The sequence below is a fragment of the Ambystoma mexicanum genome, chromosome 7q (genome assembly GCF_040938575.1).
Source record: "Ambystoma mexicanum isolate Mex_15411 chromosome 7q, UKY_AmexF1_1, whole genome shotgun sequence".
NCBI lineage: Eukaryota > Metazoa > Chordata > Amphibia > Caudata > Ambystomatidae > Ambystoma > Ambystoma mexicanum.
In genome coordinates this window covers 901,634,945-901,651,869 of record NC_090941.1, presented here as the reverse complement: position 1 = coordinate 901,651,869, position 16,925 = coordinate 901,634,945, and the positions used below count along the sequence as shown (strand labels likewise).

At 49.2% G+C, this 16,925-nt stretch overlaps 1 protein-coding gene across 6 annotated transcripts in view; it reads right to left on the bottom strand.

The window, feature by feature from the left end:
- PICALM (phosphatidylinositol binding clathrin assembly protein) overlaps nt 1-16,925 on the bottom strand; it is a 1,182,846-nt gene that overhangs the window by 426,337 nt on the left and 739,584 nt on the right. For all 6 annotated transcript variants that reach the window (XM_069639772.1, XM_069639773.1, XM_069639770.1 and 3 more), the window contains exon 12: nt 10,782-10,882. In XM_069639772.1, coding sequence (XP_069495873.1) covers nt 10,782-10,882 — 101 coding nt within the window. The remainder of the gene's footprint in view (nt 1-10,781; nt 10,883-16,925) is intronic.

Genomic DNA, 16,925 nt, shown 5'->3' with positions numbered 1-16,925 from the left:
TGCATTATGTCTCTCTCCCTGAAGCCTTTCTGTTTGGTCAACTCTTTATCTTTATATGTATTAGGAGCGACAGGAACTGCTGTGGACATGTTTCAGAACCAGTGAGTACATTATCAGGTTTGAGGGTAGTACACTGATCGAGTCGTGAGTGTGAGCAGGGAAGGGAAATGCACTTTGTGCCCCTGAACCCAATTATAAATCATTGCAGCAAGAGCAAAATCAGCACTGAATATAAGACATGGGGTACATCCTCTGGTTTCAGTTTTCAGTAGCTGATAGCTAGAGCTTACTCTAAGCTACTAAGAGCTAGGGGGAGCCACACTTTAAGGTCAGAGAGCTAGCTGGACAGGGTGATACCGAGGGACATGCAGCAGCAGTATTTCAGTGGTAAATCCACTTAAATACCACCAACTATAATTACTGGTCCTGTGTATTTACCGCAGGGTTATAAGTGTTGGAAGGCGGTGTAAATCGCTATTATTTGGAGTCCATATGTAATTCTGTAGATTCTGCAATTTTTGGGCGATAAGGTCGAGGATTTACCTCCGCCATTTTGCTCCAATTTACCACCAAAGTTGTAGTACGATGGCAATGCATTGGTAACAATTACCACTGCATTACTTTGGGTTTTTTTCTGCACCGCCATACTGGTAATAAGGCCCATTTTTAAGACATTGGGGCAGATTTCAGACTAAAATGGAAGTTATTGAATTGATAATTGTTCTTTTATTGCGTGCATTTTAGGAACATACTTTGCCTCTTCCAAACCGCTATGTACAAACAATGCCTTCATGCTTGAATGAAGGAAAAACATTAACTATGACTTTCCTCAGCTACTCTGAAAGAGTGAAGACGGAAACAATCATGACTATATGTAAATAGAGAACTCAAAAAACACCTAGTGGGTGTAGATATATCAACCAACTTTACAGTATTCTCTATAAAGGAATTGATCTTTTTACACTACAAATACCAAAGAGCTACTATACATTGGTATCTCAATTTAGTTAGCCCCCATCCAATGACAGTCCTCTTCCTAAGCCCCACCTCTGGCAGCCATCTTAAGATTTGGTAAGCACGTAAAAGTGTCACTATGACCAGAAGAGCCACAGAAGGGCAAGAGGGAGGGTCCGCATGTGAATCCATGCCAGTCCCATGCTGGAGAACAATACTTACAGGTAAGTAACTTAAAACTTCTCCAGCATGGGGTCTGGCATGGATTCACATGCTCATGAATAGCAAATACATAGCAGTACAATATTACACAACCATGGGAGGTGGCAAGGCTCAACAGAAGCCATTGACTCTTACCTTTGAAACAGGCTCACCTCAAGCGAACAGGTTGCTTAGCATTGCTTGGTCGACTCTGGACTCCTCCCTGTAATCCCCGTCGATGCAGCAGAACTTCGTGAAGCTATGCGTTGACCTCCATGTAGAAGCCCTGCAGATGTCCAGCAGAGGCACACCAGACAGGAACGCTGCCATTGCAGTGATCGTTCTGGTGGAGTGGACTCTCGGAAGGTCGGGCAGTGGTCGGTTCGCCAACCGATGACAGTGCATTATGCAGCCGGAGAGCCACTCTGAAATTGAAGCCTTGGACAAGGCCTGCCCATGATTCACAGGACAAAGTTCACAAACAGTCGTGAAGTCCTCCAAAAACTCTGTCACGTAGAAATCAGGGCACGAACAACGTCCAGCGAGTGCAAGGCCCTTTCTGCCGGTGACATAGGTTTCAGGAAGAAAACCGGTAACAAAGGCTCATTGAGGTGGAATTCCGACAGAACCTATGGCATGAAAGATGGGTGTGTACGCAGTACCACCCTTGGTTCGTGGAAAGTCAGGTACGGTTGCTTACAGGATAAGGTCTGGATCTCACCTACACGTCTGGCAGAGGTGATGGCCACAAGGAAAGCCTTTTCCACAAGAGAAACTTTAGTGGGGCCTGATGCATAGGCTCGAAGGGAGCCCCTGTGAGCTTTGTCAGAACCACGTTAAGGTCCCACGTTGGACAGGAGCCTTCACCGGCAGGAACGATTAGAAACATCCTTTGAGAAACTCCTTGACGAGTCTGTGGGACCAGAGCGAGGATCTTGATGGGGATCTGGTGTAGCGGGAGATAGCCGCCAGATGCACCTTGATGGAGGAATGCACCATACCAGCCTTTGCCAAGGATAGGAAGTATGGAAGGATCTGTGGAGCCGTGAACCTCAGAGGGGTAATCTTCTGCGACCAGCACCACGTAGCAAAACACTTATGGCCATAGCACTTTAAGGTCGAGGACGCCCTGGCCTTGGCCTTGGCGAGGACCTCTCTACAGTTCGCTGGTAACTCATAACCTCCAAACTATAAGGCTGCAGGAGCCAAGCCTTCAGGTACTGCGATCCTGGGTCGTGATCAAGGATTGCACCTCCCTCTCAAGTGAGAAGATCCAGAACCACCGACAACTTGACTGAAGGTGCCGCTGACAAGCTGAGAAGGTCCGGGTACCAAATCTGCCTCGGCCATCCCGGGGCGATGAGTATCATCTTGCATTGGCACTGCCTGAGTGTGTTGATGACTCGTAGCAGGAGAGGGAACGTGGGGAACACGTACAGACAGTCCTTCCCACAGGAAGGAGAACGCATCCCCCAAGCTCCTCGGCTGGTGGAGCCTGCTGGCGAACTTGTGGCATTCGGCGCTCGCTGCTGTCGCAAATAGATCTATCTGGGTTCTGCCTCATTCGTCGAACAGGCGGTCCACCTGATCCTGACTCGTGGCAGGAGCGGAGTTCCCTGCTGAGGGAGTCTGCAATGGTGTTCTTGACTCCCGCCAGGTGAAGAGTGACGAGGAACATCCCCTGTCCGACAGCCCAGTGCCACAAGCCCTGGGCCTCCTTGGAGAGCGCCGGGGATCGAGTGCCCGCCTGCTTCCTGATGTAGAAACATAGTGGTGGCGTTGTCTGTGAAGATCTGCACCACTTTGCCTTTCAGAGATGGTAGGAGAGACTTCAAGGCCCAGACCACTGGCCATAGCTCCAGGATGTTGATATGGAGATCCTTCTCCGGCAGCCACAGACCTCTGGCGTGCAGACGTCTGGTGTGTGCTCCCCAAATTTCCAGGGAGGCATCTGTGGTGACCGTCTCCGGGTATGGGGGGTTTTGAAATCCTGTGCCTTGGGCGATGTGGGTGCGGACACCCCCACCACTCCATCGCTCGTCGGAACTCCTCATTGAGAGGGATCTTGTCAGTGAAACGTTCGGACACCTGTATGCAATGGGCATCCAGGAATTCTTGTAGGGGTCGCACCTGCAGAGGTGGACAAGGAAGATGCAGGACGACATCATGCCCAGTAACGACTTGATCTCCCGCATAGTGGCCGTCTTCGCCGATGATAGCTGCTGCACCTTTTCTTGAATGGCTGCTAGCCTCTCTTCCATGGGAGATGCCAGGCAAGACACTGTGTTGAGTCTGGCGCCTACGAACAGTGTGGTCTGTAATGGCGTTAAGCAGGACTTTGCATAATTGACAGAGAAACCCAGATCCGTCAGGAGACGGACGGTAGCCTTTGTGTCTTTGTCGGCCAGCTCCCGCGAGTGGGCGCGAATCAGTCAATAGTCCAGGTAAGGGTATACATGTATTCCCCGTAGACGTAGATGGGCCGCCACTGGTGCCAGGCACTTAGTGAATATTCCTGGGGCCGACTTCAAGACGAATGGTAGGGCCTTGAACTGTTAGTGCTGGCCCTGCACCACGAACCGTAGACATTTCCAAGGTTTCTTGTGAATGGGGTGTGGAAATATGCGTCCTTCAGGTCCAACGACATCAAGAAGTCTCCTTTTCCAGTAGGCCGAGCACGTGCTACAACGTGATTATGCTGAATTTCTGGGACTTTAAGTATTTGTTCAGATAGGTGCAGGAGGGGCCTCCATCCACCTGTCTTCTTTCTGACTTGAAAGTAACTGGAATAAACTCTGGAGCCCCAGGGCCATTGGGGAACTAGCTCTATTGCCCCTTTTCAAAGCATGGCTCATACCACCTCCAGAAGCGAAGGGATGTGCTGCTCCTCTCAGGGAACCAGCAGAATACGACACCTGTGTTGGAACTCCAAGGTGTGACCCTGGGCGAGAGCATCCAGCACCCATCTGTCGGTGGTGATCTTTCTCCACTCACTGACGAACCTAGTCAGCCAGCCTCCCACCAGGGTGTCCAACATCTTGGGCGCTACAGTAGGCCTGGGAGCGGCCTCTGTAGGCTTTTTGCGTTGAGGATCGGGAAGGCTGTCTGTACGAGATGGAGAAACCTTTCGATGACTTGCTCGATGTTCCTGTGGAGGAGTGAAAAGACGAGCAGTGTTGTTGGAGTGCCGAGGGAGCAGGCCGTCTCCGTATCTGCTTTAATGGCCTGGAAGGACTCGTCGACGGCCTTCCCAAACAGATATTCTCCATCGAAGGCCATGTCCAGCACCTTCACTTGGACCACTTGATGGAAATTAGTGGCCTTCATCCATCCCTGCCAACAAAGGCAGACACTGTTACCTACTTGCCGGAACCCTGCGTCTGCGACATCCACCACCACAGTGATGGCGTACTCCAATGCCATTTCGCCTTCGTGGAAGAGGGCGAGGGCCTCCATCTTCTTATCGTCAGGGAGGAACTCCAGGATTGGTCCTAGTTTGTACCACAACTCCCCGTCGTACCTGGCTAGGATCGCCAGTGCGTTGGCCGCCTTGATTGTGGACGCCACTGTGTAAATCACCTTCTCCCCCCTGGCGTCCATCCTTTTCGACTCACTGTCCGGAGGGACCGAAGACGAGGACAGGGTTAGCCAACCGTTTCCTTGTGGCCGCCGACAGCACCGAGTCCGGCGATCGTTGCAATCTCATGCATTTGGGTGCAGAGTTTCGCACCCTATACTTCTTTTCAAGCATATCCCGCTTGGCTGGAGCTGTGCAGAGGTTCTTCATGATGGCTACGCCCTCTTCCCGAATACATTCCAGAAAGGGCACCGCCACAATGGGCTTCCTCGTGGCCTCTCGCTTTTGATACACAAAGCCCTCCTTCTTGGTTTCTTCGGGTACCAGGTGGAATAGTTCAGAGGCTGGCTCCCAGTGGCTGTGAGGATTAAGTTCAAAACCCTCTGCATTGTACACAAGGCCTTCTGGGGTCTGGGGCCGCACTACCTTCAACGCTCTCTTCCTAAATATCTTCCCTCTCGAGCTCATCTGCCTGCAACTGCCTTAGGGTCAGTCGCTTCTCCAAGCAACGAGTTGGTGGCAGATCACTCTCTTCGGCAGGGGCCTCTCTCTGGAACAGCCTTCCTGCCTCCCTGAAAGTTGAGGAGAACCATCTGCGGTTCCGGAAACACCTCAAAACGTTCCTCTTTGCTTCTGCTTTCTCTCCTCCCCCCCCTCCCTTGCTGAACTCCTGACTGAAATTGCACTGTTTACCTGGCCACCCTTCTGATCTCTGGCCCAGGCCCTGTCAATTACCCACCTGCACTGCCTCCCTGGCAACCCATGTACCTGGGGACTGTTTCTCTGTATAACTTCAGTCCCCATACCAGCACTTACGCCTGCACTTCCTTGCACTGGCCACTAGCTGGCTGTTTTATGTGTCTTATTATTCCACTTCCCATGTACTGCACTTTCCCCTCTCCCCTCCCCCTGCACATTTTTCCTTTCGCCCCTTCCCATGCACTTGCGCGATCTGAATGACACCTGGCCTAGTAGGATTGTTGTCTGTCCTCACTTTGTCCCCCCCCCCTTGCCTCGTCGCGCCTTGAAACACTTGCGTATAGGCGCGTTATAAATGCCATATCATATCATATATCATGGAGTGGAACAAACTCACCTCATCCGGTGGGGAAACCATATGCGGGGCATCCTAATGTGGCGACTCACCGTCCGCTGCGAAAACGTCTTTGTCGTCATCCATCGTCATGGCCGTATCCATTCCCATACCCAGGTCTTCTGGGGGGAGTTGGGTCCCAACGCGGTGGGAGAGGTTGATATGGGGGGCGTCAGATGACACTGCTTCTTCAGCAGAGGATGACCGGGGACCTGGGGGACCACAGCTAATGGTGCCAGAGGCATTCTCATCTGGATCTCTGACACCAAGGTGTGGAGAGTCAACTGAATATCCAAGGAAATGTCCCTCGGCTGAGAAGGCAAAACAGGGAAACTAGGTCCTGCGCAGTCATCCTCATCACCGTCCTCGTGGACCGAGACCTCCATGGCTTGGGTGACCAACTGGGAGGGCTGTTTCGGGGCCGCCTCAACTCACCCCCCCTCTTTTTTCCTCCTTTGTGCCGGTATCTTCACTGGCGTACCTGCAGACTTTGCCAAAGTCTCTGCGTCTGCATCGTGCTGCGGGGGCAGGGACACTTTCTGCGCCATGGGAGTCACCCTCGTTGGATCAGAGCCCTTAGCTATACTGGTAGCAGTAGCCCCCGACGAAGTCGGCGACAAGGTCTTTGCCTGTGCTGGTTCAGCCTGCATGGGCTGAGCTGCCTTCTCCTCTGTCCGCAGCTTCTCAGATTCCTCCCGTAGCTTAGCCGGGGTAGATGACTTCCTCTTTGAAGAGGAGCTTGATGGTAGGCTGGCAATGGAGGCGGACGGTGATGCTAATTGCACCCTATCCATTTTGGGACCCGCTTCCGTGGCGAACCCAGTGGACTCGGACTTGCGGATCTCGGGCCCCCACGGATGAGTCATCCTTCAAAGGACTTAGAAGACCAGTCCTCGGACCGGCCGGTCCTGTCTGAGACATGAACCTGCTCGGAGCATGGGTCAGAGGCCTTGGTGTTGAGCCATGCTGCCAGCCTACTATGCCTGTCAGTCGTTTTCTTGGAGAAACCAAGGCCTATCTCGTACTCCTTATGGTCCGGGAGTAGGCAGTAGAAGAATTGTAGGTGCTTGACCTCCGCAAACATTCCAAAGCAAGCACTTGGTGCAGGGCCTGAGGAGGGACCTTCCTTCCTTCCTTCTCCATTATAGCCTGAGGGCGCAAGTAGGCCCAAGATGGCCATCTAGAACCTTCGATGAATCTTCAACCCTTGAGGGGCGTGGAACTTCACAGACAATGGGTCCCCGATGTCTGCAGATGAAGAACAGAGAAGGTAATGGAAAGAAGGGAGAGCCAGAGTATTACAATGTGAGAGAAAACAGAGGAAGTAACACAAGTGAGAGGCACTAGAGTTACAGCAATGGAGACAGCAAGACAGGAGAGAAACTGTAATAGCATTCTGAGCAGGATATGCAGAGCGATACAGAGCAAGAGACCACAACAAGAAGCATGGAAACACTCAATAGCGAGAGGTAGAGCAACAAAGTGGGAGACAGGGAAACAAAGTAGCAACAGGAAGGGTAGAGCCAAAACAGGAGGAAGAAGCCAGGAAAGATTGGTAAAAAGGGACCAAAAGTAAGAGGGGAAAGGCATAGTAGTGATGCTGGTAGAGAAAGGGACTTTATTCATGAATACCCAACTAGTTGGCATATTGTTCTGTAGCTATAGTAAATTCTTAAGAGGTCCTGTGTCCTAATGTCATGAAGATGAAGCTGGATAGCATACACCTACAAGTTACTGCGAGAGTGAGCATTTTCCACAAGTGTAATAAATAATTTAAAGCCAGATAACATGAAATACGACTACATTGTTTCTACCATTTTACAAATGTTTAACTTTATGCACACATTGGATGGATGTCCAACACCTTTTACTCTCTTGCAAAAGTGAATAATCATTACTCTCTTGAATTTGGATTTACTCTTCAAATCTCAAAGTAGGGAGTAAAATACTCCCACCCCAAAATCCTAATCGGAGCACTGGGGCTGATTGCACAAAGAACTCCTGTTCTGTAATTTACAATTGGTTCAGTTCATCATGAACATATGAGGTTTGATGCAATAGCAGCCCCTCACACTTCGGCATCCCATGGTTAATCTTTCATAACCTCATTATCGATTATACTCGTCAAGAAATCACCTTTCGAGAGGCGAATTCCACTACCTTAGAAGGCCTGCGGTCCATAGGACGAACATGTTCCCTATTACATGTTGCTCTATAATGGATGATGTGAAGAGGCCAGTCAACATTCCAGACGGAATACCTCTGGAATACAGAGATTATGCTATGGTCTTTAATCCAGTAGAGACTAACCAACTCCCACCACATCGCATATATGACTGTAGAATTGAATTAATTCTAGGAGCCAGCATTACCCATGGAAAGAGCTATAGCCTTTCAGATAGAGAGAATCTAGTTCTTAAAAGATATATTAAAGAAAATCTTAAGAAAGGGTTCATTCGGTATTCCACCTCTCCTGCTGGGGCTCCGATATGCTTCATCCCTAAAAAAGGTGAATCTGAATTAAGGGCTTGTATAGATTATCTCCAGTTAAATGCCATTACAGTGAAGAATCGGTACCCCCGCCTTGACTCAGATCCTCATCTACCAAGCTAGAAATAGTTGCATGTATACGAAACTGGATCTAAAATGCACATACAACTTGGTAAGGATATTCCCAGGGGATGAACAAGAACCGTCAAATTCTGTGCCCTTGAGCTGGGTGGGGTACAAATGTTGGTACTTGATGCGCAATATACTTAACTATATTGTAATTTCATAACTGTTGTATTTATCATTGCTTGTGTTTGATGAGTAATTTTTAACACCTGCATAATCGCAATAAATCTTAATAAAATAATAAAATCTTTTGATTTATTGGTTTTAGTTGGCTGATCTAACCGTTGCAATAAGGCTTCCTAGATCTGGTTTATGACCTCTTACAGGACAACTGGTTTATTGCCCACTTTCTTGGGACGTATGCTGCTCTCTCCCTTTGTTACTGAAGATATTCCTTTAAGCAGCGATACAGAGCCAAATGGGCTCTTCTGAATGTGAGGATGTCAAAACCACAATGGTATGTAGTGAGATTAGTGTACTAAATAAGATGTGATGTCCGTGCTGGAAATACTGTTTGTTTTTGCTATAGTAAATGGTTCAATTGAAATTGAAGTTTGCCCGATGCCGCACCAGGATGCGAAGATCCCGGGCCGTGCAAGCCAGCCTGATTTAGGAACCTCCCGCGGGATGCCGTAGGATGCGGCGTCCGGCACTACACCGGCTACCAAGCAGAAAGTGGAAGATACAGCAGTTGCTCAATCACCGAGAGGCAGTGGTCAACACAGTGTGATGGCCTGGAGCTCCAGCAGGCATGGTCTTTTGAAGCCCATGTTCCATGGGCAGCCACTAGCCCACCCAGGATAATTGTGAAAAACCTGGCCTATAAAATTGCCTTAAAGAGCAGACACTTTGGGCCCCAGCAGGGCTTATGCTGGAAATGCAGCAGGAACAAGGAAGAGGCAGGGTTTTGAAGCCCTTTTGGAATCTTTCTCAGCCCTCCCTGTCACACCCCTGGTGATTTATATGTTAAGTTGGCCAATCGGGGTAGGGGTATTTAAGAAAGGGTGTAGGAATGCTTGAATGTGTGTTAGTTGGGTGAACACAGGAGGTTGTGGTGGACATACAAGAGAGCAGATTGAGGTGGGAGAAACCGGAATGCAGAAGTTATTGGAGAGAGCAAGTCTGTGGAGTAACTGGGTGTGAGAGTAAGGGGTGTGGAGAGTAGGAGGTATTGAATGTGGAAGGCAGTGGTAGGTGGGAGTGGTGGTAGGTGTAGTGAGGGAGAGGTAGTAGAGCAGTAGTGAGCATTCATGACCAGTAGTAGCAATAGAGTGGGAGGAGCGGTAGTGAAAAATAGTACTGAGAGGGGGAGTAGCGGAGTGAAGAAGACTGGTGAGAATGGAGAGGCGATATACATAGCTGAGGACTAGCTAAGGATGCCTGGGCTCAGGAGGGCTAACCTAGTTGCAAACAGATGGCCCTAGCGCCAACTTTCCTAAAGAATACAGTAGGCCCTAAAGACCGATTTTTGCTTTGACAGTCACTTAGGTCTGTTGTAAACACCCTTGGACTGACGCCATGTGCGTGCTTATTTGTGGCGGACGCAGCACAGAGATTCCGAAAGTGGCATTAGAGAAATTCTTCAAAAAGAATCCCACAAGCTGAAACGCAAGACAAAGTCCGTCATAAGAACAACTCTGGTACCAATATGCATTTCTAAAATGTTAGCAAATCATAAAGTGAAACTGTATTTTGTTAGTAAATGTTGAGGCTAGAACTACTGTTTAGAAAGTAGTTATTCAATCTAGTCCTTTAGGCATATTGTAAATGCCTTGACTTTAGCTCAGGACAGCCTCAGCTATTAGTTCAGTTGCCAACAAAATCTGAAATGCACTGCTTTATCAAAATGTATCTGAGAAATAGAAGAAACTAGCTAAAGGTGATTTTTCCAAGAGACAAAGGGCCTCATTACGAGGTCGGCGGTAACCCGCCGGTGCCACCGGTGGGTTTCCACCTACCCCGAAACACTGTTTCTGGCACCTGACTTCCCGGTGACACCGGGACATTACAAGTACCGGTGGCATGGGAAGTCAAGAGTCGGATTTCAGAAGCACCAGCACTATTGTTAACAGTACCAGTGCTTTTGTGTCAACTCTGCCTACCGTGGCCATTGTGCCCGGTAGGGTCAGACCTGCCGGGCGCCCCTGCAGGCAGAGTTGTAGTTTGGCAGCCCAGAAATAGGGGAGCCAGTAAGCTTACTGGCACCTTTCTTTCCAGGCCACCACACTTGTAATGAGGCATAAAGACATCAGGAATGGCAGACATCTGCTCTTTCAAAGGAAGGATGAGAACAAATGTTAATCTAATCTAAAGAATAAATCATGACATACTTCTGCTTACCTGCCCAAGAACCTGCTATTGGTGTTGCACTTGATAACGTATTTACAGGTGGCTGATAATCTGGCTGCATGTCAAGCAGATCATTTGGCACCCTCGAAGTACTATAAAAAACAAACATGAAAATTATTTGCCAACTGTACACAACACATTGCAAATTGACAGCCAGAAATCTAAACTTATTCAAGAGAACATGTTACTTAATTCCACATATGATGTTTGTTATTTTTAACAGCAACCCTTTCACCACATTTACTCTTAGTGCCTAAGAAGACTTGTGTGACCAAGAACGGAGACACAATGCAAAATCATTTGCTTGCATTTCGGCCTAGAAGATGATAGCGGATCAACAAATCACATGCATAAGAATTGCACGTTTTCTGTAAATAGATTAAACAAGAATATTTAACTATGTTTACTTATTCTTATCAGGAGATAAATCAATCTCTAAAGTCGGTGTACGTGTATTATTCCCACTCCCTCACTTCACACCTACTTCCTCATACCTTCACTAGGCTGGGCTGACTGGCTGCAATTGCAAAACTGGGCCAGATTTAAATTTCTTCCTCAGGTCCACAAATCTATTCACAGAAGCAACTCTGTATCTATCCTCCCCTGTCCAACTCTACAAACCTTTTCGTAATCTGCCTCAACTACCCATGTGACACCGCGCCCTTCCTGTGCTTCCTCTCGCTTCCGCCCTTTCTCTCTTCTTGCTTCACTTGCATGTAATTCTCTTCCTCCGGACATCCGAGAAACAGTACACACAGATTTGTTCAATACGAAACAAAGTCTACCTGCTTGCCTCTCATCTACCCTCTTAACCTACCTCTCATCTGCCTTCTAGGTAACATTGTTTTGCTCACCTCTAGCCTGCCCCTGTCGCTCACTTTCTCTGCCTCCACTATGGTCACATCCCTAACACAGCTGGCTGTACCACCTACCTGCACTTAAAAACGCCTAATGTTAACTGTCCTCAATCTATGAAAGTCCACCAATGTATTGTACTCAATGACCGTTCCATTTACTCACCTCCACAGCCTGATCAGAATGTCACTCAAACTCGCCCCATTGTAAGAAGCTCACTGCTTCCTGTCAAATCTGATTTATCAATTGTACATGCTTCTGTGATCAAAAGAGCATTGTTTCTCCCTGCATATAAATAATTAAAATGTTGCTTTTAATGAAGGGTCCGTAACAAATGCCACAACTTCTTGGGAAGCGTACAAATCCCTTCTGCGGTGTAAGTGCGATTGGGTCAGGGATCTGACTCAACCTGAGACAGATCGAGCAGCCGCAAAGTGAATTGAGTAACTCTTTTCTGTTTCCAGGGAGGGGCAATGCTATTCCGGCTGACTATCAAACTGTCAATTGGTGATTGAGAAAGAAACCTTCAAGCACTTGAGAATTCAAATTGGCCGGGATGCACACCCCTTTCTGCAGCTGTCGATTTCGAAGGAGATTACTACAAGATTCCTGACAGCTGCCACCAAGAACAGAGAACTGATTAGTCTTTCTCAGTGGCCTGGTTCTTTCCATGTAGAATATGACAGCTCTGCGTACATCTAGTGTATGCAGACTTTTTTCTCCCAAGCTGGAAGGATTTTGAAAGAACGTTGGTAGTTCTATTGACTGGTTTACATGGAATTTTCGAGATGAATTTTGGTGCAAACCTTGGGTGTGTGCGTAGAACCACCTTATCCTTGTGAACTGTTACGAAGGGGTCTAGAACAGAAAGAGCCTGTAGTTCACTTACTCTCCTAATGGAGGTGATAGCTATTAGGAAAGCAGTCTTAAGAGTGAGGTCCTTAAGAGTTGCCTTGTGCATGGGTTCAAAAAGCGAGCCCATGAGTCTAGAAAGTACCACATTTAAGTCCCATCCGGGACTGGGTTAGCTCTCGGAGGGTGTATTCTCTTTACCCCCTCCATGAAGGCCTTGATAACTTATCTTCCACCACGACACTTTAAGTTGGGAAGTGGTGTATGCAGAAAGTGCCGCCAGGTGGACTTTAATGGAATTGAACACTAGACCTGAATCCAGTAAATGGGTCAAGTACAGAACAATGTGTGTGGGAGTCAACCGGGTTGATGCTCTTACCTCTACACCAGATGACAAATCTTTTCCACTTGCTAGAACAGCAGTGGCCAGTATTAGGTTTTCTGGCTTCCCTGAGGATGTCCATACATCTCTGCGGGAGTTGTAGATGTCCAAATTCTATGATCTCAGGAGCCAGGCTGCCAAGTTCATGGTCTGAGGGCATGGATGCAGTGGCCTGCCCTTGTCCTGTGACAGCATGTTGTACGGACAGGGAAGTTTCACTGGGGGGGATAGGGACATCTCCATCAAGTGAGCGAACCATGGCTGCCGGGCCCACATTGGGGCCACTAGTATCATGGTAACCTGTTCCTGGTTCATCTTGTGCACCACTTTGTTGAGAAGGGCAGTCGGGGGGAAAGGCGTAAACAAATCTCCCTGACCATTGAATCGACAGACCGTTCCCCTTGGACTGGTTCTGGGGGTACCTGGAGGCGTAACTTTGGCATTGTGAGTTCTCCAGAGTTGCGAACAGGTCTATTTCCGGGAATCCCCATTGCGTGAAGACGTCTAAGACAATGTCTTCGTGCAATCGCCATTCGTACTCTTCGGGCAGGGGGAAGTCTCTGCTGAGTTCGTCTGCTAGCAGATTGAGTTCCCCTGGTACGTGTTGTGACAGTAGGAACATGTTGTGTTTGAGAGCCCACTTCCATATATTCTGGGACAGCTTGGACAGTCCTGGAGAGTGGGTGCCCCCCTGCTTGTTGATGTAGTACACGGCTGTGGTGCTGTCTGTAAGGACCATCACTGTCTTCCCTTGTAGGTGTTCCTGGAAGGCTTTTAGTGCTTTGAACACCGCCAGTAGCTCCAGTAGGTTTATGTGCTTGGATGCTACGTTCGGAGTCCACACTCCGTGAGCAGTCTGATGGGATAGGTGAGCCCCCCCATCCTGTGAGGGATGCGTCCGTGGTTAGAGTGGCCTCCACCGCGGGTGTGGCAAAGGGTTTCCCTATTATCAGGTTTTCCTTTGTCCACCACCGTAGCGAGAGAACCAAGGCTTGCGAGACCACCACTAGATCGTCCCATTGTCCGCTGGCCTGACACCACTGGCTGTTGAGCCACTCTTGCATTGGGCGCATGCGCAGGCACGCGTGAGGTACCAAATAAATACACAACGCCATCATTCCTAGCAATCGCATCGCTTTGCGCACCGTCACCTCTCGACCTGCCACATATTGGGGGATCTGAAACAGCATGTTTTGGACCCTCGCGTTGGAGGGGAAGACGAGGCCGTCCTTTGTTTGAATTAGAGCCCCTAGGAATTGTTTGACTTGGCTGGGGTCTAAGCTGGACTTCTTCTCGTTGATGGAGAAGCCCAGTTGGAACAAAAGGTCTAAAGTCTTTTGGGTGTTTGAGAAGCATGTCTCGTAAGAATCCCCTGTTATGAGCCAGTCGTCGAGGTAAGGGTATACTGTGATGGATAACCTGCGCAGGTGGGCCGCTGCCACTGCCAGTACTTTCGTGAATACCCTTGGTGCAGATGCTATGCCGAAGGGTAGCACTCTGAACTGGTAGTGTTTGCCCTCTATCATGAACCTGAGGTATTTTCTGTGCGCTGGCAACATTAAAATATGAAAATATGCATCTTTCATGTCCAGTGTTGTCATGTAATCTCCCTGTGATAGCAGTGGGATCACTTCCTGTAATGTCACCATACGAAACTTTTGGGGTTTGACAAACTTGTTCGCTGGGCGCAGATCTAATACAGGGCGCATGGTTAGATCATTTTTGGGTACAAGGAAGTGCACTGAATAAATACCTATCATTACCTGAGATAGAGGCACGACCTCTATGGCTCCTTTTCCCAGCAATTGGTCCACTTCTTGGAGAAGGATGGCGAGGTGTTCTGGTGTCATGCGGCGTCCCCTCGGGGGTCTGTATGTTGGGGAACTGTTGAACTCTATACAGTAGCCGCGGGCTACGGTGGAAAGTACCCAGCGATCTGATGTTATTTCCTCCCATGCTGGAAGAAAGGATGTTAACCGGCCCCCAAGCAGCCTTGCATGGGAGGGGACGCGAATCTTCGCGTCACTTGGTGGTGTTGTTGGCTTGGGAGCCTCTGGGGGTGGAACCCCGGCCTCTTCCCTTGCCACAACGTTGACCTCTCTGATTGTACTGCCGCTATTACCCTGGTAGTTGCTGGCAGAGTACTGTTGTTGGTTTTGTTGCTGGGTTTGTCCACAAAAAAAGCGCTTATTACCAAATCCCCGCCTGTTAGGGGGTTTTGAAATTTGGTCTAAGGTCTTTATTGTATCAAATTATTTCTTCGCGTTCTCCAGCGCGTTATCCACTGCTCTCCCAAAGAGGTTGGACTCCTCTATGGGTTTATTAATAAGGGACGCTTGTGTTTCCGCCTTAAATCCGGAATTGCGAAGCCAGACGTGACGCTTCAGTAAAATTCCTTGTACCAAAGTGCGGCCAGCCGTCTCTGCTGCATCGAGGGTATTCTTGATGATGCTTTGATTGACCAGAGAGCCCTCGTTAACTGTAGCCAGTAAACGAGTCCTCAGGGGTTCGGGAACTTCTTCGATGTCCTGTTTGAGCTTAGCCCATTGAGCATCGGCGTAGCTTGCCAATAGGGTATTATTATTGGCGATTCTGGTAGAGAATGCTGCAGAGGTGGTGATTCTCTTGGCTAGGGCATACAGCTTCTTCCCCTCTTTATCTGGGGGTGCCTCGCTAGTAGATAGTGGGACTCCTGCCCTTTTCCTGGTTTTGGTCACGACCAGGGAGTCCGGGATTGAGTGACCCTTAATATATAATGGGTCTGATTGAGAGGGAGAGAACAGTTTCTCAATCCTCGGATTGACCCCTCTCACCAATGCACGAGTGGAAAGAGAAGGTGTAATACGTCTCTTAACTGAGGCGAGGATGGGTATAATCTGGCTAGTGGGGGGGTTTTCTTTGATAATCCTCTCCACAAAATCGGTGTCTGGGGTGACCTCCCCAGTTTCGATTTCGAAATGTGCTGCTGCCTTCTTCAGCAGTGCATTGAAGGTGGGTTGATCATCGACAGGCGAAGGGTTCCTGACTGGTGTAGTTTCAGTAGACCTGATGACTATACTGCTACTGCCTGTGTCAGTCGACCTAGCTGGTGACTGCCAGGGATTTGGGTCGCCCTCGCCTGTGTCTTCCTGGAATCCCTCCTCACATAGGTTAGTTTCCTCGTGAAAACCTTCCTCTTCTTGTTGGTCCTCAACATAGGTGAACTCATCTTCCTCCTGGAAGAAGGTGTCTTCCTCAGTGGGATTGTAAGAGTATATGTCCTCCTGTATGGGGTTATAAAACTACTGGTATTTAGCCCTTGGACTCTCCAGGGGTGCCTCCCTTGGTCTCTTGGGTGCCCTGTCTTCTGGGATGGACATGAACCTATCTAGTTTGTCCATACAGGTCTGGAACCTTTCAAAGGTCCACTGAGGTCGGCCAGGACGTTCTGGGAAAAAAAAAGGAGTTTCTTCCTCCTGTAATTGTCTGGTTCTGTCCCATAACGTCGAAGAAAGAGAACCTTCGCCTTCTGAGTAGCCTTCTTGCTGGCTAGGGCCTTCTGTCGGTGTCGGGAACTGGCCTGATCTTTTTTCCGGCGCTTTCTGCGTATCTTTGGCCTTGTGCGCGGTTTTCAGCGTTTCACTCGCCGTACGTCTCTGGCCTCCTTAGATGCTATGCGCGCGAGGCTTTCGGCGATCATTCTCTCTTCCGAGGGATTGGTCGCCGTCACGCTATGTAACGTCGAGTCCTTGCCCGTCGAGTCCTTGCCCGTCGAGTCCTTGGTCGTCGAGTCCTTGGTCGTCGAGTCCTTGGTCGTCGAGTCCTTGGTGGCAACGTGAGCGCTTTTGCGATGCGCATCGCCAGAGGTTTTGGTGTTAGCGCCCTTATTTTTAGAGTGCCCAGTCGCCTGTCGCGGAAGCGGTGGCGTGGAGGGCTGACGACCCTTACCGTCGGCGGAAGACGCCGGTGGGCCCGGCGTCCCCGTTGGCGCTATGGCTGCCTTCGTCTTCGACGAATATGTGCCGGGGGGTATGTGCTTTGGTGTTTTTCCGTGTGCGTCCTTGTCG